The sequence below is a fragment of the Dipodomys spectabilis genome, unplaced genomic scaffold (genome assembly GCF_019054845.1).
Source record: "Dipodomys spectabilis isolate Male_0828 unplaced genomic scaffold, ASM1905484v1 ptg000197l, whole genome shotgun sequence".
NCBI lineage: Eukaryota > Metazoa > Chordata > Mammalia > Rodentia > Heteromyidae > Dipodomys > Dipodomys spectabilis.
This window is the reverse complement of record NW_024870874.1, coordinates 7,033,467-7,058,621: the sequence shown is the minus strand read 5'-3', so window position 1 is coordinate 7,058,621 and position 25,155 is coordinate 7,033,467. Positions and strand designations below refer to the sequence as shown.

The 25,155-nt window shown below is 37.7% G+C and overlaps 1 protein-coding gene across 1 annotated transcript in view; it reads right to left on the bottom strand.

The window, feature by feature from the left end:
• Met (MET proto-oncogene, receptor tyrosine kinase) overlaps positions 1 to 25,155 on the bottom strand; it is a 107,652-nt gene that overhangs the window by 37,315 nt on the left and 45,182 nt on the right. The window contains exons 3-5 of the mRNA XM_042696004.1: positions 14,653 to 14,844; positions 3,654 to 3,788; positions 2,574 to 2,747 (exon numbers count right to left, since the gene is read on the bottom strand). Of these exons, the coding sequence (XP_042551938.1) occupies positions 2,574 to 2,747; positions 3,654 to 3,788; positions 14,653 to 14,844 (501 nt within the window). The remainder of the gene's footprint in view (positions 1 to 2,573; positions 2,748 to 3,653; positions 3,789 to 14,652; positions 14,845 to 25,155) is intronic.

The window sequence follows — 25,155 nt, the reverse complement described above, 5'->3', positions numbered from 1 at the left end:
TGCATGTAGAGTTTAAGAGAGATAAAGAAAAGATGAATAATCTGTCCATTTTTTTGCAGTAAGAATGTTAAATGTCATGGTCTAGTGTAGCATGAAATCTTCCTAACAACTATGAACTGAGAGGATTTATGGACTCAGCTGTACCACTTTCCCTCTGACTATACAGCCCATGCCTTATTGATTGGGCCTGATACAATGCAACCTTTAAAAACATTCCCAAATGTACGAGGATGGTATTAGAGAAGATGAAAGAAGGAGCCCCAAATATATAAAAGATTCTTTGGTTCCCCATTTCTCAAATATTGATTTATCTTCAGCCTTTTTTGTTTAACATAGCCTTCATGATTAGTGAAGAGAAGTACAGTGGACAAAACTAAATGTTCCATTTGTCTTGGTTTGTTATTTTTTGAAAAAAGAAATTGTTGTGATTCCAGTGTGTGTACAAACACACACACACATAGACATTCACACATACATTCCATATTGCTTTTTATGGAATGTGAAGAGTTCAAATTTCTAGTGCTTAAAATGACCAAGGCTCTGTGCTTATAAATGCATTAGATTATATGTAATTTTTAAGAGTATATGAAGTACATAATTACTTAGTATATAAGTACATAGATTTACATTTGTTTTCTTTTTCTCTCTTAGCTCTTTTCCCTGACCAGTCAAACTGAGTCTTGATAACTATGTCAAACCTAATGGAAAATGATTAGACTGAAACACAGTCAGCCACTGCAAACCTTGACCTAACTAACCCGTAACTAAATGAAAACAGCCACCTGCTTAGGGACTGCTCTTATCCTGACCCGCACACTTTGTTTACTTAGGAATGAGCCAGGTGAAGGAGATCTTTAACTTAAATCTTTCACAAGAACAATATTCTAAAGTCCAACAACTGTTCTAAATGCAGGCAGAAAAAATACATACTGGATCCTCATCTGGGAATTATTTTAAAGAAAAATATAACTGAACCAAAGAATCAGAGATTTTCATCTAAGTTGTGCCAAGCACAAACTTGGGTAAATGAAGACACAGTGTGCATGGCTAAAATGTAAAATGTCAGGACTGAAATCCACTGCAAAAACTAAGGTCCCAATAGCAGGAGGTGCCTTTTTCTCCTTGTGGACTGAATGCCTCTAGTGTCTAGGAAAGGCCATGTACTTTAAAGCATATATACTTAGAAGTATATATATATATATATGTATATATATAAACTTATATTTATATATAAGTATGTACTTTGTAAATATATATAAGTATGTATATACACACATACACTCTATAAGTATTTTTTGCGTAGATTAAGGCATGAAATGGCTCACAGAAAATCTTAGCAATCAGGTCAGCCTTTATAAACACATCCAGGTACATTGAGACAAGATTCCTAGCTACCCATGGGTGTTGACCCTTCACTGCCTCCCACAATATTCTGAAGACAATTTCCCATCTGTGATGATTCAGTGTTTCTGTCGAATGGTTAAACAGGAAGACACCTTGTTTCCTATCTCCCCCAGGGTGGCTGGGTTATCAAGTTACATGGTTTACCTAAGAGGCCAGGGTTTGCCATGAACCGATCTGTCCCTACGCTGATAGAGGCTCTTGTCTGGGCATCTGACATGAAGGAAAGAATGAGGAATCAGAATGGGTCAGTCAGGTAGGAAAAAATAAATCCTAGTGTGAAGAAATGAGGAGCAATGCTGCTCTGTTTTACATACAACACTAAGGGAGAGCAGACTCCAAAGAGTGTGGCCGGTAAATGTGAAACAAGCTCTTCAAATGCAGGACTCAAGAGTGCTCCTGTGTCTTGTATATACATTTATCTGATTTGGGGAAGGGAAAGAGAATAACAAAATGTTAAGACAAAGTACAACAGATGCACCAGTGCAACAGTGATACTCCCCAGAAATTACGTTGGAAATGAACTTTACAACTTTAGGGGCAGAGGGGAGTCAGGGGGGAGGCATAGTGGGAGAAAATAAGGGGGGGGGTTTAACATTGTTCAACAAGAAATGTACCTATTACTTGACTTATGTAACTGTAACCCCTCTGTTCATCACCTTTACAATTAAATTAAATTAAAAAAAGAAATGTACTCAATATATATGTAACTGTAACCCCTCTGTACATTACTTTTACAACAAAATTAAATTAAGAAAAAGAAATGGACTTATTTACCTGACTTATGTATCTGTAACCTCTCTGTGTATCACCTTTACAATTAAAAAAAACTGTAAAAAAAAAAAGACTGCTTTAGCAGTCTTTTTCCCTATTTTGAGCAACAGAGGGACAGGTTGCTTTGGCTGATGCTTCACCGCTAAAAGAATAAATTGAGATTTGGATTTTTTAAAAAAGAGGGTTTCTGCAAAATTAAGAAGAGTGGGGGAAGGAGTGGGTGGGGAAATGATGGGTAAGAATGTTGAAAGGGATGACACAGACAAAAACATATTATATTCACAAACTGCTTTGTTAGATGGCAACTCATTTGTACAACTACTTGAAGATACTTGAAAAAAATTAAAAAGGAGCAATTTGTGTTTACTGAACACGTAACAGCTGACAGAGTTTCTGACCTTATAGATTGCTGGCAGACAGGTCTCCTGAGTCCATGTCCCACTGGGGCATTCATCTGACCGCACACACTGATCATGGCACCATCCACACTGCACAAAGGAAGGGGCAGATAGACACTGACTGCAGGATTGGAAATGTCCACAGCCCAAGCCATTCAGGGGGATCTTGGTGATCTGTGAAAAGAAAGGACAGGAAGAGGAGTTTTTGATTTGTTTAAGTAAAAGTGGAATATATAAAAACTTATAGATAATGCATATAATTTTATAGTCTATTGAATCTGTGCAAACTGTAATTATTGTTGTGTTTAAAATGATAAAACGACTCTTTCCTTTCTTCTGTTGTTGGCACATAGATAATAAAGTTAACACTGCTAGCCAGTAATAACCAAGTACAGTGGTAAACACCTGGAATTCCCAACTACTTGAGAGACTAAAGCAGGAGAATTGCAAGCTCCAGTCCAGCTTGGGAACCTGTAGTAAGATGATGCTTCCAAAAATCCCAAACCAAAACCAAAGCAAAATATTAATATAATAGTACCATTCAGGTACACAAGCATCATTATTAAATGTCAGAGGTTCTAGATAGTGTGGACATTTAGCTCTGCCTGAGATTACTTACAAATAATAAGAGAGTATAATTTAAGATGTAAGAAAACACAGTTGCACCCCTGGGAAATTCTAAGTAAGGTTGCATTCAATTCTCCTACTCAGATGCACAGCTTTGTCCCAGAGGAAGAGGGATTATTGGCTGGAGTTAGATTCCAATATGTATTTTCAGGATTTATCTTCTTGCATTACAGTTTTACTCTTAAGACTGTAATTTTCATTCTGTAGTGCTCTTCTGGAGGAGAAAAGTACAATATGAACATCTCCCTTAGGCTTAATATCCCTTGAATTAAAAACTTAATTTTATTTCAGAAGATCTATGGAATACTCAAAAAAGAACATAATGGAGACTGGATCTAAGATGAAGAGAGAAGTTATAAAACAAAACAAAACAAAACCCATAGAAGGCTGGCTATAAATATCTCGTTAGGAAGAACCATATCCATGGAAACTCTGAGTGGAAACAGGGCTTACCTTCTTCCCAGTGACAACCAGAGTGTAGCCATCTTGGTTCAGTGGGTGCTCTACAATCACTTCTGGAGATACAGGGTGGGAATCCAGTTGAAAATTCACATGGGGGGTGAATGATACTGTTCGAGAAACCACAACCTGAGAAACAAAAAGGAAACAACCTCACTCCCACAAGACTGTTATAAATACAAGTAGAAATGTGGATGATCATGATAATCATAGATAAGGAGAACTCGTGGGTGTTTGAACTAGAGACTCAACAGTTCATCTTGCTGTAAATCAATACGACATCCTCTAATCTCTTGCCTTGAAGCCAATTCATCGGAACCCTCAAGACAGACTTTTGCTATGATCTTTTAATGGAATCTAGGGAAGGAGATCTTCCAATCAATCAGCCAGCATATGCATACAAATCCGCACAATTGTGTGGACAACTGTAAGAGCCAAAACTCTCCTCAGAAGGAAGACATCACATTGGTTCCAAGGATTCTGGATTACATTTTTTAATCTATCCTCCCTATGGGGCAGTTTTCCTTGACGTAATGGTAAGAGTAATGGAAGTGGAGTCTGGAAACCTGGAATTGGTTCCGGCTTTACCACTTTTAAGCCGTATTTATGAATCTTTTGAGCTCAAAATAGGCCCCCTGCTACGTGGAAATGATGTAGTTACTGTATTTTTTATATGCTATTGTCCCATGATATGTTATTACGTCTATTATAATAAAGTTCTGCTTCTTACACCAGCTTCAAAATAAGGCCTGCTGGTTTAAATAATGCCTAGGAAATGAGATTTGAGAATTGAGTGTCAGTACGGCTTTCAGATATTTCTAATTGGGGATCTTTCCCAGCTATGTAAAGTTCTAGAACCCAGGGATGAAATTCAGAGTCAGCAGACAACAACTGAGATAAGATCATGATAATTGTTTGAGCTGAATGCAGATTTTCCGAGGGTTTAGGAGTGCTTCAGAGAGACTGTCACTGGTAAGTAGGCCATCAGTTTGCATGTACATGAGGGTGTAGGAGGCTGAGACAGATCTGGGCTTGAAATCTGCTCTGTGAAATTGCCTGACATCTCTAATAATCTTTTACATTGCACTGAAAGTGCATCTGTTTGCCTTGGTTCTGAAAATCATGGGACAGACATGGGCATCTGAGAGAAGGATTAAACTCACTAACTTATCATGTTTGTTATTCATATTCATAAAAAGAGTGCAAATTAGAGGAATAACTGCTTTGTATTCTAACAAACATGCAAACATAACACTGTTCGGGGGAAAACAACAGTTGTTTTTTTTTTTTCCCCAAGACAGTAGTGGTGATGAGTAACCTGCAACAATTTAGGAAGATTTCCAAAGTACCTAATTTGTTCTCAGAGTGGACTGTGAATCAAGAAACTAACCAAGCTCACACTGAGCCATAAAATTTTAACATCATGACATTTTGGCTCTAACATTTGTTCTACTGCAAGCACTCAACAGTTTCAAAACATCTCCATTAAGCATGGTAGCTATATTTGTACAGAAGTTAAATGATGGTTCAAAAGTCATGTGGCCAACATGGAAAGTACTGTTATTTCCTAAATTTAGAGCCCAATAGGCACTTCTAACCTTTGCAGGCAAGTGTAAAAGAATTCAGTTACCAACCCTATCTCTCACTAGGGGCTGGTTATATATCAGGCATCAGAATTCTTAACCTTTTCTTCTCTAATACCCAGATTTCAATTGTCTAGCTTTTAATCTTAACTCACTTCCGATGCTTAGTACCTCACATTTTGTCTTTTTCACTTTGCTCCACATTTCCCTTGTCATTGCCAATCATTTCAAACTGTAAAGGTGAAAAAAAAATCTCCTTTTCTTATGCACAAATCAAAATCAACACAAAACATCAGCCTGTCTTCATACTACAATTCTATTCTTCACCTGTTCTGTATTTTCCCCTTCATTGAAGATTATTTGTCACTATGAACTACTAGTTCCATGAATATTTGCATTTTGTCTCTGTCTCTTCATTTTTACCATGCTATTTAGATATCCCCAGAGCCCTTTGAAATGATGTTCTGTGGTTTTTAAATGCCACCATCACATGATATGTCAGGAGTGAAATTTTGGAGCCTTAATATCACTCTACATCTAATCTTCTTGTTCCTACCTTCTTGGTCTTCCCATAATTATATTAGGCAATCAATCTTAATTACTGAATTACCTTCTTTAACTTTATCAAATATCCAAAGTCTATATCTAAGTATTTATTTCTCATAAAGTATGGTTCTTTTTCTTTTCATAAAGAAGCTCTTAACACCTTGGTCTTGGATTGATTGTTTTTCCCATCAAACCTTTCTGTCTGGAAACTTCATACATATGAAAATGTACTTTGAGAATAGGGAGTCTAATCAAGCCAGGCTAAGCTAGGCAAAGTGATTTAAATAGAGATTTCACTGATGCCTCAGAATTACCCTGTAAGGTAGCTACTACTATTTGCCTTAAAGAAAATACAACATAGATCCTAAGGTAGAAAGAGTTAAGTTTTCAAGTTACTTCATCCAGAATCCTTGTGTTTGACCTGTTCTTAAATACTCAGCCACTAGATTCTTGGAGCACCAGAGTAAATACCAATAAAAGGGTTCAAGTCTGAGCTCTGCTGAGCTGAAGCACTCAAATTACTTTCACAATATATTTGCCTTGTCAATTACTCCTTGTTTCAGTAATCTTGGCCGCACAAGTTAAGTGTGCCTAAGGAAAAAGCCTCTCCACCTAAATGGTTTTTTGATGGCTCTGAGGAAATGTGACTAGCTCAGCCAGTGAAGTTCTACTTTTAAGCATGAGTTAGCATGAGTGTTGCTTGGTATAGAAAATGGGCTGGGAGGGAAGGCAAGAAGGCCTCGTGGAAAAGGGGATGAACCTTTGGAATGTAGAGCAGAGACTGGACCACAGAGGTAAATACCTTTTCAGTTGATCATTAGCCCTATCTCTGTAAAGACATCTACTGTATTAAAGTGCCAAGAATGTAGTTCTATCATCAATTCCTCCTTTTCCATTACTGCCAGTATCCTAAATAATTGAGTAATCATTTCAGCTCTCAAAATGCCCCTGAAGCAATTCTTGAAGGATTTAGGAGTTGCTTTTTGTTGTCAGGGAGATATTTCTAGGGACAGACCAGAATTTGGCATGAAATTTAATTTTGAGGATAAATCACTTGGCAATCTCAGAATAATTAGTGTGTAATAGTATACTGGCAATTATCTTTTGAGTTCTTACTGTGTCTTTAGTGTTTAGATCATGAGCCCTATTCCTCTACTACTCTTGAGAATGCAGGACTAATACATTGTCTTGAGAGAAGAGGGAGGAATCTGAATTTACTCCATTGTTGGGCTATTATTTCACATGATCTCTTGCAACAAATAGGGAGATGATATGGCAAAGATAAATAAAACTGTTGTTATGTGGTCCCAAAATCTGTAAACTCAATGAAATGGTTTTAGGTGAAATTCTACAGACATATAGAGTTTAGATCTCCTTACCCTACATAAAGTTCTATTCTAAAAAACTTTTGAATTTTTTTAAAATAATTGTAAACACAGTTTAACATACAATATTTGAATGTGGCTGTCTGTTTTCTCAAGTGGATAATTTTTGTTGTTAAGCAGACAATTCACTGGATTTTAGTATATTTATAGATTTGTTGAATTGTCATCATAACTAACTTTGGAACATTTTTATTACTCTTTTCCTCTCAAACCCCAAACACCTTTTAATTATTATCCCTCATTTTTTCCCAAATCCTCTAGCCCTTGACAACTCATATTTTCTATTTCTATATAGGATTTTTCCTATTCTAAAAGCTTCATATGAATTGAATCCGATTTTCTACTTAATATAAATGTTTTAAGGCTTATTCACACATATCCTTCTTAATAATATTTTATTCCATGGGTATATACAATAATTTAGCTATTTATTTAATCACTTGATAGATATTTGGGTTGTTTCCATTTTTGGACTATTGTGAATAATGCTGCTATGAACAGTTATGTATAACTTTTTGTTATACAAGGCCTCCACTTGCTACGCTGGTGGTTGCTCTACCTCTTGTGCCATATTCCTATCCCTTTTCTTGCTCTAGTCTGTTTCAGATAGGGTCTCATGTTTTTCCTTGGGGACAACCTCAGACTACAGTTATCCCCCCTCTGCCCCCTGGGCAGCTGGAATGCACTACCCTGCCCAGACCTTTTGTAGAACTTTCAGTGTGAACATGTGTATCTCTGTATACTTGTCTAGTAATAGAATCATTGTGCCTGATAGCATGCTGTATTTGGTCTTTTAAGGTACTGCTGAACTATTTCCCACAGTGTCTTGCCAGTAGTATTTGAGAGTTCTGACTTCTCCACAAGCTCACTAACACTTGTTATTTTCCATTTTGTTGATTCTAGTGGGTGTGAAGTGGTACTTCATTGTGTTTTTTGCTTGTATTTCTCTGCCAAATGTTTTCTAAAATTAAGAGGAAGGTGTACTTCTGGAGGTTCAAAGTCTCCTATTGGAGGAGTCTTTTAGACACCCCTGATTAGTATCTTGAAGAACATTTCCTCATGGTCAGACTGGATCTTTGTAAATAGCATCCAAGACAGGCAGAGGTCAAGGAGGAATGGGAAGGGAACGTGGATGATTCTTGATAGGCTAAGCAGTCAAAGTAGGAGATGATGTACATGCCCCAGGGCCTGTGCTTGGGAGAGGCGGTGATTGATTGTTGGTAGTAGGTAAATCATAGGGCAGGCTGTGGAAGGAGGTAAAGGTGTGGCTGTAGGATAGGGAAGAGTGGAGGCCCTGAAGGAGAGGGAGGGGCCCTTGGAAGTTACCAGAAAATAGCCAGTCTGAGGGTTTAACTTTAGTAGCTGTGGGCTAAGAATATTTTATATTACGTCGTATTCTTGGAGATGCCTGAATGACCACTAAAATTTTTGTTGGCATTACACTTCTTTCCTTTCCTTTTTCTTTTTCTTTTGAGATTGAATCTTAGTATGTAGCCTAGTCTAGTCTCTGATTGGTTATTCTTGCCCAATGCTGGTGGCTCACACCTATAATCCTAGCTACTTAAGAGACTGAGATCTGAGGATCGTGAGTCAAAGCCAGCCCAAGCAAGAAAGTCTGTTAGAATCTTATATCCAATTAGCTACCAAAAAGATGGAAGTGAAGCTGTGGCTCAAGTGGTAGAGTGGTAGACTTGATTAAAAAAAAAGCTCAGGAACAGTGTCCAGGTCCTGAGTTCAGGCCCTGGGATGGACTGACACATTCTCTTTCTCTCCCTCTCTCTTTCTCTGACTGACTCTCTCTTTCTCTCTCTCTCTCTCTCCTGTCTGTCTGTCTCTCTCTTCTGTTTGTCTGTCTCTCTCTTTCTCTTCTTTCTGTCTGTCTGTCTGTCTGTCTGTCTGTCTGTCTGTCTCTCTCTCTCTCTCTCTCTCTCTCACACACACACACACACACACACACACACATACACACACACACCCCCCTGACTATTCTGCCTCAACCTCCAAGTGCTTGGATTATAGATGTGTGCCACCATGTGGTATTTTTTCCTTCTTCCTTTTCCTCTTTCTCCTCCTCCTTCTCTTCCTCCTCCTTCACAGTATTAAGTTTAAGCTCATTTTTTTCCCCCTTAGGCAGAGCTCTGTTGCTTGAGCCACATTTTCAGCCCTTTGTAATCTGCTTAATTTTGAAATTTGAGGCTCAAGGAAAAAAGTGTGAGTAAAGATGATGACATTACTGATAAACACACTGAATTATATGTGAATGTGAACTTAGAGCTTCTGGTAATGTGTGTGCTTTCCTGTGGTACCCAGAACAGAACACACTTTGACACACAGTAGGTTCTACTGTATTAATGTATGAAATTGGAAGCTTACTTGATCCTTGATGAAGCCCTTAGTTAATATTTCAGAATTTAGATAATCTTCAACAGTTTAATTTGTATGTCAATATATGGTTTCTGATACCTCATGCTTTAGAACAGACTAGTTTATGATAGAAATTTGTGTTTATATGGGAAGAAATCAGAAAGTAAAGAAAACTTTCTTGCTTCAAATAAGACATACATTTACTTTTATGAAACAGAAAAAGATGAAAAGTAGAAAATAGAAATAACTGTTTGGAATTGGCAGCTCAGACTTAAAACTAGGAGACAAAATGCCTGGGGCAAGATTGAATTAAATACATTTTCTCTGATTTTTTTCCTCTTTTTGGTAAGTAGGCATGAGTTTTTTTTTTTAAATGTCGACACGGAATTAGGGAAAGGCAAAACATTTCACTCATTAATTATGATGCTGATGAGTTTTCATTCTTCGAAATGAGCTAAAAGTGAATCCAAGAAATGGAACCTCTAGAAACCAAATAGACTAGAAAAATCAAAAAACAATTAAATAACCAATGCTTTCAAGTCAACATTATTGAGGCACTAATTATAGCATAGCTAATCTATGTGCACAAAATATCTGTGCTGACATGATAAAAGTTCAAGAAATACTGGTAAATATATTTCATGTCTTACAATGTCTTTTGTTTTCCTAAAATGCATCCATGAAAGATATTTCCGTTACTCCTTGTTACCCAACACCAAAATGAAGAAAAGCTTCACATTTTCCCCATGCTTCCAGATATTTGTGATGTTTTAAATTTCTATGTATGTGATAGTGTAGAGAATATATGTCCTTCAAGAATGAGCATTAATTCACTTTAGGAGTCTATATGAACTGAGCTTAATATTTTGTGGATATAACACTGAAATTATTACTTATAATAAGTTGGTTGTTGTTGTTTTTTGGTACACAAGAAATTTCAGGGCTCTTGAGCATATTTTCTTCTAAAGAATAGACAACTGATGCAGTGATGGAAACTTTTTTTTCAAAAGGCAGATCAAATTTTTATCTGAATGTTTTATAAAAGAGATGGGAGAATTAACAACCCCAAAGAGAAATGATATTTGAGTTTAAGCTTCATTTGCCTGTGTCTCTGCCTAATGCTTATATTATTGCTGAATTCATGATCTGTGTCTCCGTAGTATATAATAACAGCAATTCCAAATGTGATGTATGCACCAGGCTTCCAATGAAAATCATACCCATGAGATTCTATAACAGGTATGCCATATTAGTGGCACAGCAGCCCAAGGAATTTGAAGATAGCAAATCTTACTGGGTGGGGGTCATTTTTCTCAGGTTCACTGATTATTAACATCATGTCTGAAGCGATGGTCATGAGCAAAGGATGTCTTTTTAGTGGATTCTTACCTCTTTTATTTCTGGCCTCTATTAGTCCAGGTAAGCACAGAAGAGAGAGGGTATGGGGAGGAATGCCTATGAAGGAATCGGGGAGCAAGGAAAAGGGGAACAGAGATAGAACCAAGAAAGTATCATAGAGCCTACTGGCAGCTGTGGTTGTACCCAGGCAGTGGGCACTGTTAGCAGGCACAGGATGGTTGCTGGTAAATGTCAGTAAAGCTGAACTTGAAACAAACCTTAGAAAGGCGTCCAGCAACCTCACCCACCCCAATCCTGGATCCTTTCACTTTCTATGGACTGACAGTCATGCACAAATATTTTAATAGCAAGGCTTTGCATTTAGAGATTAAAGGCCTTATACAAGTTCTGTAAAGAAAGAAAAAAAAAATCAAGCAAGCATTGTTTGGATGTAGATTAGCCAAGGAGCTCAGAAGAGGGGACCAGGCAATCCCTATGATTAGTCCTGTGATCTTCATGAGAATCCCTCCTCCCTCTCCCACGTAGCCCTGCAGGCTACACTAGGGCTCCTTAGCCACATTTTCCCACTCCCTGTGCCTTACAAGAAGGCTCATTCTCACTGTTTACTTATACTATCTCAAACATCACTCGTCATATTATTTTACTTCAAAACATCCCAAGAGAGTGATCACACAGATCAAAACCATTTTTGAAATCTATATTGACACATTTCTACAGATAGAGACTCACACGGATGTACCCGTCAGGGTACTTAGAATAGCTGCACCTGTATGAGATAAGTTACACTTATATAAACATTGAGAACATGTTAAAAATGTCCTCCCTGCCATGCTCACACTATTGTTAGCTAAACAATGTAATTCTTTCTAATCAAATAACCACTGTGAAATACCTGATTCACTTTGCACCCAACAGCTGGGACTTCAGACTCTTTTTCCCAGCCAGAGCTGAACTCAAGCACAATGGGAAGGGCAGAAACAGCTGCAAACTCTTGGGGGGAGGGAAGGGGGAAACATTGCAAAGTAACTTTGCCATTAGGCTGCAGGGTAGGAAGGAAGTAAAATCATTTTTCTTTTCCTTTTCATGTGTGGCAGCTGTCTTTGCAGGGGAAATATATATATATATATATATATATATATATCCCCATGCTATTTTGTAACAGAAATGGTATAGTATTTATTAAAACAAGAGTTGTGGAAATGCAGCCTGACTACAGATGTAGTGTTCTAACCCTGTCAAAACATTTACAGAACTTGGTAGGAAGTCACTGCTCTGGTAGATCTAGCTGGAGAGTTCACTGTCTTGGCTCTATTCCTAGTACCCTCTCCCTCCTCCCCAACTACTATTTGCTGTAAACAATCTGGATTTCAGAGATGTTGACTGTCTGCTTCTTCAAATGCTTTAGGTTTATTTATATAAAACTTAATGGAGTACTCTTAGGCAAGTGTCAGATAAATTATTCCTCTGTGGATCTCTCTGTTGCCCTCATTCTCACCTCCCCCCACTTTTTTTTTTTTTTTTTTTACAGGCACTATTGATACAAGGTACATGTTTTCTTCTATTTGGCCAAAATTTTATTTCCTTAAATGCAGGTCTTGTATTTTCTTTGCTTCACTTATTTAGGCCTAGTAAAGCAAAGTTAGTAGTAGGCTCACAAAACATGTTGATGACTTAAATACCATCTATTAAAAAAACTACCACCAGGACTATTAAGAAATAAAGGTCCGTTTATTTTCACCTTTTGTTTTAGATGCTGGTAATATTTGATTGCTTTTTAATACACACAGTAGTAGAAAATAATCAATTGTTATAGTAAAACTGATATATATATTTCTTGGATGGCATGGACTCTTATTTAAGAAATGGGATTTTAATGAACTTTAGCATCTGGAACATTTGATGTAAAAAAAATACTGAGCCTTAAGTGATTATAGAAAGTATGCTAACATGAACCTGAATTGGTGAGAAAATAAAAAAAAAAACTTAGAAAACAAAAGCAGAAATAAAGGGGAAAAAGCCATTATTGTGAGCACATCAGGTAGTTAATACAAGGAAGCTTCTCTCACGCTCCTGAAAATTCTTTGTAATTGTATAAGATACCTCGATGGAAATTTAAAATACGTATAAATACTAGGTGAATGTAGCGGCTCTCATCTATAATCTTAGCTAATCGAAGGCAGAGATAGATAGAATGAAGTTGAAAGCTAGTTCTGGGGAGGGGGGGAATGTTACTAAGACTGTCTGAAGAAGAAAAAAAGAAAAAAAAATAAAGACACACCAAAACACAAACTGATATATTCCTATCATTTCAGGTATGTGGGAGGAAACAGAAAGGCTAGTCTAGGGAAAAAATGTGAGATTCTATCTCAAAAACAAACTAAAGCAAAAAATGATTGGAGGCCTCAAACAGAAGAGCACTTGCTTAGCAAGTGTGAGGTCTCAAGTTCAAACCTCAGTATTTCTCCCTTGAACCCATACATAAACACAAACAATACTATATATTTTACAAGGATAATAGGTACAAATACACAAGTGAGTATGTCAGTGTGGGAGGTCTAGATTTCCCTCCTTTAGATTTTGAGAAGTTAATGATAGAATTAAATGGTCCAGACAGGTAAAATCGATAAACAGCAACACTGGATTAGGGGACAAAAGGGAGGAGGAGAAAAAGGACAATTAACAACAATAAGGCAGCAGAAGTTGGGGGTGGGAGAGCATATAGGCTCACAAGATCAGTATTATCAGTTTTGAGCAAGAAAGGTTTTACTTACATGTTTTATGACTTTTAAAAAATATCCCACCATGTAAACTAGTCAGAGGAATGTAATTAGTAGGTCTTAAAATATGGTGACAATCAATATCACTACTGTTGTCAGTATATTTAAGAACAGAACACAGATATACAATGTATAAGTAGGCAAGGTTTACTAAAAGCCAATGTGTGACAAGGATATTAACTATAAACAGACGACTATAAACCAACCATTTCCTTTTACCAGAAAGTTCTACTACTATTCACAGAAATTCAGCATTTCCCTAGATGTCATCATCATTCACATTAGTCAAGTACCTGCTAATGAACTCATGGAGAAAGCACCAATAATTGCTAAAGCAGCAAAATAAATTCAGCACTCTAGCACTTTAATTTCTGCAAAGTGCTATATGAACTGTGATTTTTTTCTTGTATGGAAATCATCTTCTTAGTTATTAAATGTATTTCTTGATAAAACCATTTTTTAAAAAAGTAGTTGAGCTTCTTTGTGTTTGACCCCACCACCTTGTAGAATCAGGAGAGCCAGAGTTACAATGAGATTTGGATGGGAGCGTCCCTTCCTAACTCCTGCCAATACTTCTCAATGATGTGAATGTTTCCTCTCATGGAGATGCACGGTTTACACAATAGCTCTCCTTTGATCCACAGCTTCCCTTAGAATAGGAAAACATCGCCTGGAAATGCTTTAATTGTTTCATTTTTACTTTCCAATCATGTGATACAAGTTATGAATGGAAAAAAAAATCCCAAACCATTCCAGACATAAAAATTAAAAGGACCACAAACTGAAAGCTTCAAAAGTTTAGCAAAAAGAAGCCATACCCATAAAAAGTGGATGGAGGCTTTATCGTTTGGCTTTTAGACTGTGTCTCTAGCTTCAGCTGTGATTTTCACGTAAGAACGTACAAACACCTGACTGCAAAAACAAAAACAATTTAACTGTGTGATAGCAAATAAAGGAGAGACTCCCAGAAAACACTCACCTGCATGAAACGACCCTCTGATGTCCCAAGATTAGCGATGGTGAGGTCTCCTTTAATGAAGGTAGAGATGGATGTTAAAAGCACCTGGTTGAACTGGCCCATGAATAAGTCAACACGCTGCAAAGCTGTGGTAAACTCTGTTCGATATTCATCACTGCGCACTTCACAGCCTGACGAATTTCTCAGAAGCGTCTGGAATAAAGTATGACCATAGAATTCGTAAGAGTCCAGATGCAAACAAGCTGGGAACAAACTTTTCTCTGTGTCTATTTAGAGCTTGGAGAGGAATACAAACAGACCAACGATGCAGACAGATATAAATATTTCCAGTGACTGAATTGCCTCCAGTTTTACTAGGCATGATGTGTGTATCCACACTGGAAAACTGGAGACAAACCTTACTACCACAATTTGCACTGTGGTTCAATATGTGCATAGGAAAAGATGGAGCATAGCGGGTGCTATTAAAAGAAAAATAATTTAAATGTTTCATCCACTAATACAGACTGTAATGCTTCTAGCAGGGAAATCTTATGAGATGAATTTCAGCTGGAATAATAAACACTAGAGTCATCTGATAACCACATTTTAAAAATGTGTGCCCCTGTGCCTTTTCATGCGGAGAGAACATAGGAAGTGGCAAGCAGTAAATAATTGATTGGGAGACAGAGAAGAGCATAGATTCAAGGTCTGGTCCAAAATGCTTATATACTGTGGGTAAAAGTCCATACCTTGCAGAATTGTTGCAGAATTGTTTACACAAACATCTTTCAAAATAAAAGAGCAAGGGCTGGGACGGTGGCTGGGCTGGGAAGGTGGCACGCATGAGGCCCTGGGTTCGATTCCTCAGCACCACATAAGCAAAAAGAAAAAAGCCGGAAGTGGTGCTGTGGCTCAAGTGGTAGAGCGCTAGCCTTGAGTGAAGAGCTGAGGGACAGCGCCAAGGCCCAGAGTTCAGGCTCCACGACTGGACCCCCCAAAAAATAATAAAAAAAAATAAAAGAGCAAATACCAAATGCAATTCCTGTATTTGTTATCACTGGCAAAAGAAACAAACAAACAAAACCATCAGATATCTCAGTACAAGTTTCTTGAAAGCCAAATAGCAACCTGGTAACTATCTTTATGTTTAACTTCAAGTGAAAGGAGTTAAAAAATATTGTTCAGTAATACATGATAACTAAACATTCCTCAATTCGATGCTCCAGTCTCTCTGTTTTATGCCTCCCTATCAGACCAATGTGTTTATATCTTCTAAGAAGTTTTTTAGTCTCCATTGTATAAATTCATGAAGCATTTATGCCTGGCTGTCAATACCAGAATTTCTCAAGGTCACACCTAATGACTGTTCCTCCACAGGCCCTTCATACTCTACCCTGAAAATTTCTTTCTCTTCTATGATGTCTTCCACTTAGCGAACACATACACACACACACACACACACACACACACACACACACACACACAGAGCTGTATCTCCAGTCATGTATTTCAGAGATTTCAGGCTCACCCTGACCAACCTTCCCTGTCCTGATGTTATGACATTACAAATCCATGAATAGCTCTATTATCCCTTCAGGTGCACAAGTTAAAAACTAAGTTTTATCCCAGATTTTTCCTTCTACTTTAGCCCCCATTATACAGTCCATCTCCAATTTCCATCAATCACACTTCCTAAATATCTCCTACTCTCCAATCTTCACCACTACAATCTTCACCTTAGATGTCCCCACCTCTTTTCTGGATTACAACAATGGCTTCCTATTTAGACTCATCACATTCACCATCATCCCTGTCAGATGATTTGTTCTTTCCTGTGCAGTAGGGCTTTTTTCCTCCTTAATACACATTTGATTATGGCCTCTCTACTTTAAACACTTAATACTTGCCATTGTTTTCAGGAGAAATAAAAGCACATTTAATATGGCAGGCTAGACTTTACCTCATCTGACCTCTATCCAGTTTCTCCTGTTCTCTGAGTCTGCTTTCTGTTTTCCATAATGCCATGTATTCTTTTGTTAGGAGCCATGGCACATGCTGTTTCCTCTTCTTGGATGACTGCTTTCATCTGCACTCACCTTGTGAACTCATATTTCCTTTAGATTTTAGCTTACCATCTTCCAGGAACCTGCCCTGACGATAATTTCAAGGTCAAATTCTTTTTCTATAGTTCTCGTGATATCTTTCATTTATGTATCACAGACAGCATAGCATACATTAACACAGTTATAGTTAAAAACATTGTATTTGTTCATGCAGTATAAGATAATGGGAAATTTCTTTTGCAATGGCTCTCTTCAACTAGACTCCATTCTCTCACTGCTATAGGGTTAGTAGACTAAATATCACACATAGTTCATAGCTAATAAGTATTAACTAAATGAACAAGTAAGTGATCCAATCCTAGTTTGATGGAGACAAATATAAAGATATGAACAATATCATTTAAGTTTTTTATTTTCCTGCAGAAATTGGGGAGTGTTTATGAGAGATAAATAATCTGTCAGAAGGCTATATTAAGGAAATGAAATTTATTCCTGGGAAGGAAAAGAGAGAAAAAGTTCATTTACATACATTTTTGTATGGAGCAACAAGTCTGGGAAAATAATAAGCTAGAACTTCTCTATTATTCCATTGTTATAATAAGTTAAAAATTAGCATAATATAACTCAAGCTAACTTACTATTTAAGAACAAACCAATTTAGTTCATCTTGTACAACAACCTTACCATCTGTCACATGGTGGGATTTGACTTTCATGATTAAAAGCCACATAAAATGCTCTATTCCATCTACAATTATTTCTTTAGTTTCAATGGCTATGAATTAGCAAACTATGAGTCTTAGAGTGGCTAAACCTATTGACTCTTGTTAATGTTTTAGTTCTAGGTATTTATTCTGAAGTATTAGTGATGTCAGTTTGCTATTTAATTAGACGCTTTCTTCACTGAAATGCTATGGATTGCTCTGAAGAGCAGCAGATAACAAGGTCATATTAGCAACTCAATAGTAATTGATTAATTGATAATTAAGTTTCCATTGATGATCAGTGGTCCATTTTGCAGACATAGCCAAAGCCAAGGGAAGCAGCTCAAAGGAGCAAAGAACAAATTTTAAATCTAAGGCTATCTGAAGTGTTGCACTGCAAAAGCAGCCACTTTCTTTAGGGCAAGGCTTCTGTTTCTTGCTAGTTCCTATTCTTTTTCTCTAAATTAAGGAGACAAACATGGAACTATAATGCCTCAAAGTTGACCTAGGGTATAGTACCACTTATTGGATTCACAACAAAATAAAATAATTTGTTGGGCTATAAAATACTTTGTGACATAAATAATACTCAAAATAATTAAGATGCTAATTTGTAGCCGGGTGCCCGTGGCTCACGCCTATAATCCTAGCTACTCAGGAGGCTGAGATCTGAGGATCACCGTTCAAAGCCAGCTCGGCCAGGAAAGTCTGTGAAACTCTTATCTCCAATAAACCACCAGAAAACCAGAAGTGGCGCTGTAGCTCAAGTGGTAGAGTGCTCGCCTTGAGCTGAAGAGCTGAGGGACAGTGGTCAGGTCCAGAGTTCAAGCCCCACGACTGACAAAAAAAAAAAAAAGTTAATTTGTGATATAAAATAATTTGCTGAGAGAGAAAATATTTTCTGTGCGTTGTGTTTGATTATAAAATATTGGCAAGCTACTATCCAAAAGACAGAAACTGTCTTATTATCTTTTCTGCATGGTACCTGGCACACAGTAAATATTTAATAATACTTGTGGAAAAATAGTGTATCTGCAAATGCTAATAGACATTGAGCCTATTTCCTACCTTATTTGCTTTGAGGTCTGGATTGGTTGGAGATCAGCTATGACTAAATGTTGCTCACAGGATCTCCAAACTTGCAGGAACTCACTGTCTTTTTTTTGTTTTTTACATGGAGAGAGACCGATACAACTAAGGGCTTTTAGCCTCTATGTACCTCTTCCTATATAGACAAGGCACAAATAATAGAACTCTGAATCAAAGTGAGTGTAAGGGAATTAAGGAAGTGAATGGAATAATTATATTATTCACTTCATGCCTTTTTATTTGGAAAATCCAACTCTTCATGTAGTAATTTTTGAAGGACTGAATTATGCCTTTTACTTTCTGATAAAATTCCTAAATGTGAAGACACTGCACAGTGTTGGGTAAGGATCTACTGAACTTGTTGATTTAAAAAAATGTGCAATTTGGAACTAAAAAAACAACAAACATCAGGTCAGGTTCAAGCGGCAATCATAAGTTGAGAAGTTGAGATCTTTTACTTTTTTATTTTCTCCACAGCAAGGTCTGCAGAGGAGAGCTTGAGGGCACTGCAGGAGAGGAAATCCTCCTCCTCCTCCTTTTCCTCCTCCTCCTCCTCCTCTTTGTCTTCCTCTACTTCCTCTTCTGAATCCTGATCGACTCACTGATAGGCCAGGGCAGCAAGAACTAGCTTAAATATTTTTATGCTGTCTTTGAGCTTTAATAATATAATTGATTAAGCTTAAGTTTTCCACATGGCAATGGTGAAGCTGTGTGCCATCATGGATATCTTTTAGTCTCATTCGCAGTGTCTCTTAAAGCTACTGAGTAAAGGTGTTTGCAGTTCATTGGTCCAGGGAAGATGGGATAGCCTACCTTTAATACTCTATATACAGTTGCTGGGCTCAACTGGAAGAAGAGACATTCACTGTTACTTATTCATTCTTCAAGGTCATTTGGCCCTATGATTTGGGCACAACTAAGCATAGCTGGCAGAAAACAACTGGAATAGAAGCTGATTTGGAGAACTGAAGAACTTTACAGAGGCTTTGGGCTAGCAGGAGGAAGGAGCCAGAGTGACTCTCTCTATATAGTAACAGGGATATACAAGGAAGGGACGGGAGAGAGATAAAGGAGGGATAGGGAGTGATCAAGGGAAGGAGGAAATCAGTCTTTACTCTCCACATACGATGTGCTAGGAACTGAGACAGGCATTTGCACATAGAAGATTCACAGCAACTTAAGTTTTATCACACTCAGGACTCAGTCATAGAACTCAATTCACACTGGGAACAGGTCTCAGAAACCACTTCTACTTTTCAAGCTCATAAATGTCTTTTATAAGTGTTTACTATTCTGGAAGATGTTCTGAAATTGCACAATTACAAAAAAGCCCTCAAAATTATCTTATCCTAAGGGCTGTGGGTATAATTTAGTGATAGAGTATTTGTCTAGCTTGCACAAGGCCAATCCCAGTGTGAATGTGTGTGTGTGTGTGTGTGTGTGTGTGTTTATGTGTGCATGAGAGAGTGGGAGAGACCATACATCTTATACCAACGCCTCATTTTCAGACTGGAATTAATCATTATTTTCTGGATAACAGCTGAGAGATAATTTTGGGATATGCTAATTAGCTTGGCTCATAAATCTAGCTCTCCTTATTGCCTGTGCTGGTTAATGAATATGACCATGCATGCATTCAGATTGCTTTGAAATTATGATCATCACTAACATGTTTTCCTCTAACCTTTTCCATTCCAAGTCATGATGAATTCCTGCTGAATTCTGTCTAGCACTGCTCCCAGCAGTCCCAGTCCCTGCTTCCACACCCAAGCCCTGCTTACGCTGGGATTTCCTCCTTCACTCATACCTTCTGCCTCCTACTTCTTCTACATGAAAGTTGTCATGAGATGTCATTCCTTTTTTCAAAACCGTAATTGCTTTACAGAAGCCTGCAGTAAAAATCTTTTTCCTTTAATTTTTTTTCCTCTTATGTAGCCCAGGCTGGCCTGAAACGTGCTAGATAGCCCAAACTTGCTATATAGCCTCAGACTTCAGGGTCTGCTGCCTCTGCTTCTGCTTTCTGGGCATGTGTGCCCCTATACCTGACCCAATCTTCTTAGTATGACATTCAACTCTGCTGCCATTTACCATTTTATCTATTAAGGTACAAGGTGCAGCTGACCATCTAGGACCCAAATAAAACTGAGAGTGGTCATCCTGACCATGGTCAGAGCCTAGTCATGCATCTTTACATTGCTTTGGCAGTAGTTACTCTACTATCTACTTGTCTCTGGCACCCATTTCTTGCTTGGGTATGCCAAATTCTATCTTCTTCTAAAACCTTTCTTTACAACTCTTTTCAAATGACATAAGCTTTGGCTTTGAAAGCCAAAGGGGGAGATAGTGACAAAGAGTAAAGTGGATAATGTAAGCATGTACCTTGAGGTGTCTGAGTCATGAGGAAAAAAGAAATGAGGGAAAAACACCTCACTCAAGACAGTAAAATATATTGTTTAGGCACATAGCATATATACATACAAATGTAGTGCAATGTCAGACCAAGGGAAAATGAACACTGAATTCACCATCATTTATCCGACCCACCCTCCCCTGCTTTTTTTGCCGGTGGTAGGGCTTGAACTCGGGGCCTGGCTGCTGTCCCTCAGCACTTCAGCTCAAGGCAAGCGCTTCTACCACTTGAGCACAGCCCACTATTTACTTTTTTTCTTAGTGGGACAGTGATATTTTTGTGATGACATAGGTGGGAGACATCAAAAGGCAAAGGCAAAGTTCAGCAAAACAAAACACTAGGCAGTTGGTACTTGAAAGGGGTGCAGTGGGATCAAGGGGAAAGAGGTAAACAAATGAGGGGAAGAGAGAGAGAGCGGTCAAGAATCCAAAGTATATCCTACAAAATTAAGAGCGAGAGAAGGAATAGGCTGGGAAGGGACAGGTGAGAACGTTGGAAGGGGTGACATTGCTCAATATTGTATTCATGAACCACATCTCCTTTGTACAACTACTTAAGGATAATAAAAAATTTAAAAGCATTGACAATATACTCTTTAAATATATGAGTATTGGTTTTATACATGCACACACACATGTGTGCGTATATAATCTCTAATTCTTTTTCACACACGGAGTATATAATCATCATAAAATTTTAGAAGAAGGAAGAAATGGGACATGAGAAAGTAGAATGAGCCATTCAAGAACTTCCTGCTCCCTAACTCCTTGATGTCCACAGTGGTTTTGAAACGTTCTCATGGGGTTTCTTAGCTCAAAATAATAATGCCAATGACATTTATGTTATGGATTATGGTTCCCAAATCATACCATATCATTTCAACCTTTCCACAGATTGAATCACAAATCTACAGGTGAAGGACTGCTGTTCAGGGTGTCACAGCTGTAGAATTGGAGTTTGAATCCTGGTTGTTGATTTCACAGTCCACACACCCTTGTACTGCATCCCACTTCTAATTCCTGGGTTTCTCCAGTCCCTGTGGCAGACTCATGATCTAGGGGTTCCTTAAGTACCTGATGGAGTAGAATGGTGATACAGAAGGGGCAGGATTTGATCTACCCCCGTGAGGCTTTGATGATCTACTTGAACTTACGCAAGGCACGTAGTGTTTCTGTGAGACTTAGTTTTATCTCAGTGATTTAGCCATTGTTACCAGCATTTACACTATGTTAGACACTATTTGAAGCACTTGACAAATATTAATTCATCTACTCATATGACAACAAGCCTAGAAGGACATCAGGTACTGATTGGTCATGGTGCTTAATAGAAGGCCCAGGATCAAATCTAGGATACCAGGCCTAGACTTTGAACAAACTAGGTTCCTTATCTAAACATGTATGAAATTGATTTCAGTTTTCTTCCAGCTCTACAAGATACTTTTCCAACCTTGTCCTTTGTAGTCACCAAATGAAATCATTGCCTGGGCTATTCAGGTTACGGAATAAGTCAACAATCACTGACCTTCACCCACCATGGCTGCCCTCAAAATCTGAGCAGACTCTGAGTTCTAGATGAAATTTAAAAAAAAATCAGGCCTTTTAGGTTCTAGTCTTTCCCCAAATAATTATACAGCTCTAAAATCATGTTTTTTAGGTTCTAGTCTGTTCCAAAATAATTATGTACCTCTGAGAACCAATAACAAATACCCTATTTTATTTTTTTTAAAGTATTTGTTGGCAAACATATTTCCTTAACCCAAAGTCTTACATGCTGTCAGAATTAAGAACAGGAAACACTGCATAATTTATAAGCCTCTATGCAATACTTTAATTAATTTCATCATCATTTTTTGTTACCTATTCGTGAGTACTTGTCAAATATTTTTACCTGACTCAGATATACAGCTTTTTTCATAAAAAGAAAATAGAAGTGCTATATACCTTAATATATTTGACTCAAAGTGTTTCCTCTAATTAACACTATGATGTATGCAGTGAATATGCAATTATATTTAATTTAGTGTAATTATGGATGTGATATATTTAAAATAGTGGTTCTTTTAATTGATCTATAGGATAGATTTAGCTCATCTATAGATAGTTTGAATCAGTCTTGCAGATAAACTTTTTTTGTTTTGTTTTGTTTTTGAGATAGGACATGTACAATGTAGTTGAGACTGGCCTGAAATTCACTTGGCTTCAAACTCTAGGTTCTCAAATTCAGCCTCTTCAGAGCTAGGATTACAGGCACATATCATCATCATATGTAGCTTTGCAGATTTAATTTTTGTTATGTTTTTGAGATAGAGAAAGCACTGTATAAACTAGGCTGGCCTGAAACTATATAGCCTTGGTTGGCCTCAAACTCCGTCTGCTGCTTCAATCTCTTTAAGTGCTAAGATTCTAGGTGTATACCATTAAGCACAGCTTTGCAGATAATTTTTTCAAGTGTATTATTTTGAAATATCACTGACACATTGATCATTGTATCTTCCTGAGAGTGACTAAAATTTCCACAAGAACCATACTTTGTACCAAATCTAGTAATGGTTTTCATAGAATGTATACTTCAAAATAGAAGTCCTTCTTTTTGTAGAACTTTTCCTATGGTTGGTTAAAAACTACTTCAGTAATGTCAGGAATTTCACTTAGTTTTCTTCCCTAAACACATTCCCAAAGTCTTTTTTCTTGGTAGGACTGGGAGGGGCTGGTATGGATCTGTCTGTAAGCAGGGGCATAGGGCTCTGGACTTCAGTGTCTGGTTATGTTTCTTACAGACATAATTAAATTTTCTCAGTCACTCCAAGGTCTAAACTGTTGACATAAAAGTCTGGATTCTCTGTACAGTGCAGAAGGTGATTTTGGGACAGAGTGGGCCTTTCTCTTCAGGGTCTTTAATGCCTGTGAAAAGATAGTATGGGCCAGCCCTAACAATCTGACCTTGTTGTTTTGTACTTTGAAGAGGACTCAGTCTGATGTGCTCAGGAAGAAACGTCCTCTAATTCTTCCACTGATTCCCATTGGTTAAGCTACCTTTGATGCAGTAAAGCGTGCCATGGCTTCAGCAGCCCTGCTTCAGGCCCACTTGAGACCTCATTTAAAGAATAAGAATTAGCTATGGAGTGAAACTGAAGGAAGGAACTGGTAGGAAGAAAGGGCTGTGTGCACATCGTGGGGAGTCATGAGCACAGCATCACCAGGCCTCTGGCTCAGCGTTAGTGCTACACAAGGTGATGGATGTGACAACTACTTCCTTTGCAGCTTCATGGTGATTACCTAGCTTTATACAGACATTGAAAATTGTCCTCTTGAGGACCAGCCAAGATCTACAACAGGCTATGTCTAAATAGGCTGACATACAAACACGTTGTTTTCTTTCCCAAGTTAAGTTACTCTTCTATATTCTATTTCTCTGTGGTGCCCTTGCCACTTCTAAACTTGAGTCTCAGCCATTATTGAGTGTTCCTTTTTCTCTGTCATTCAAATTCATTCATTGATTCTTACATATATTTTTCTATGGAATGAAAAGGAAACCTATTCTTTTCCCTCCTATGATCTAATTACCCTGATTCTAGAATTTTCATCCTTGGGCTCACTTTTCTAACTTTCTGTGCAATGCACTTCAAATATCTTTAGTCATGGAACTCATTAATGTAATGGAGACCAGCAAGGCTCAGGAGTGGCCCTGCCTTTACTAGCTCAGGGAACTTAGAATGTATAGATCCTCAGGACTCAGGAATCCATTTGTAAAGTGGAAAACATACATCTATATCATAGAATCCCTTAAAGTTGAAATTAAGTAAATCCAAGGCCACAAACATATTAAATTATATATTTATGGAGACCTCTAGTAAGTTAAATAGTGTTTCCCCAATATCCATGTCTATCTGGAATGTTAGAATGTGATCCTACTAGGAAAAAATAGCTCTTTGATATATAATTAGGATCATCTATCTAGGCTCTATCATAATATGCCATTAACTAATTATATATAATGACATTATCCTGGTTGTAGTGTTGGGCCCTAAGACCAATACTTATTCTCCTTGACAGGACACATGGTGATGTCTACAGAAGATGGCCAGAAGATAGAAGCTAATGTGAACCTGACACTGTATAAGAACTTCTGGGAGACCAGACAGAGTACCTATTCTAGGAAGGCACTCTATCATTTGAGTCATAACTCCATCCCTTTTGTTCTGATTACTTTTGAGATAGCATATTTTTGTCCCTAGGCTGGCTTGGACTACAATC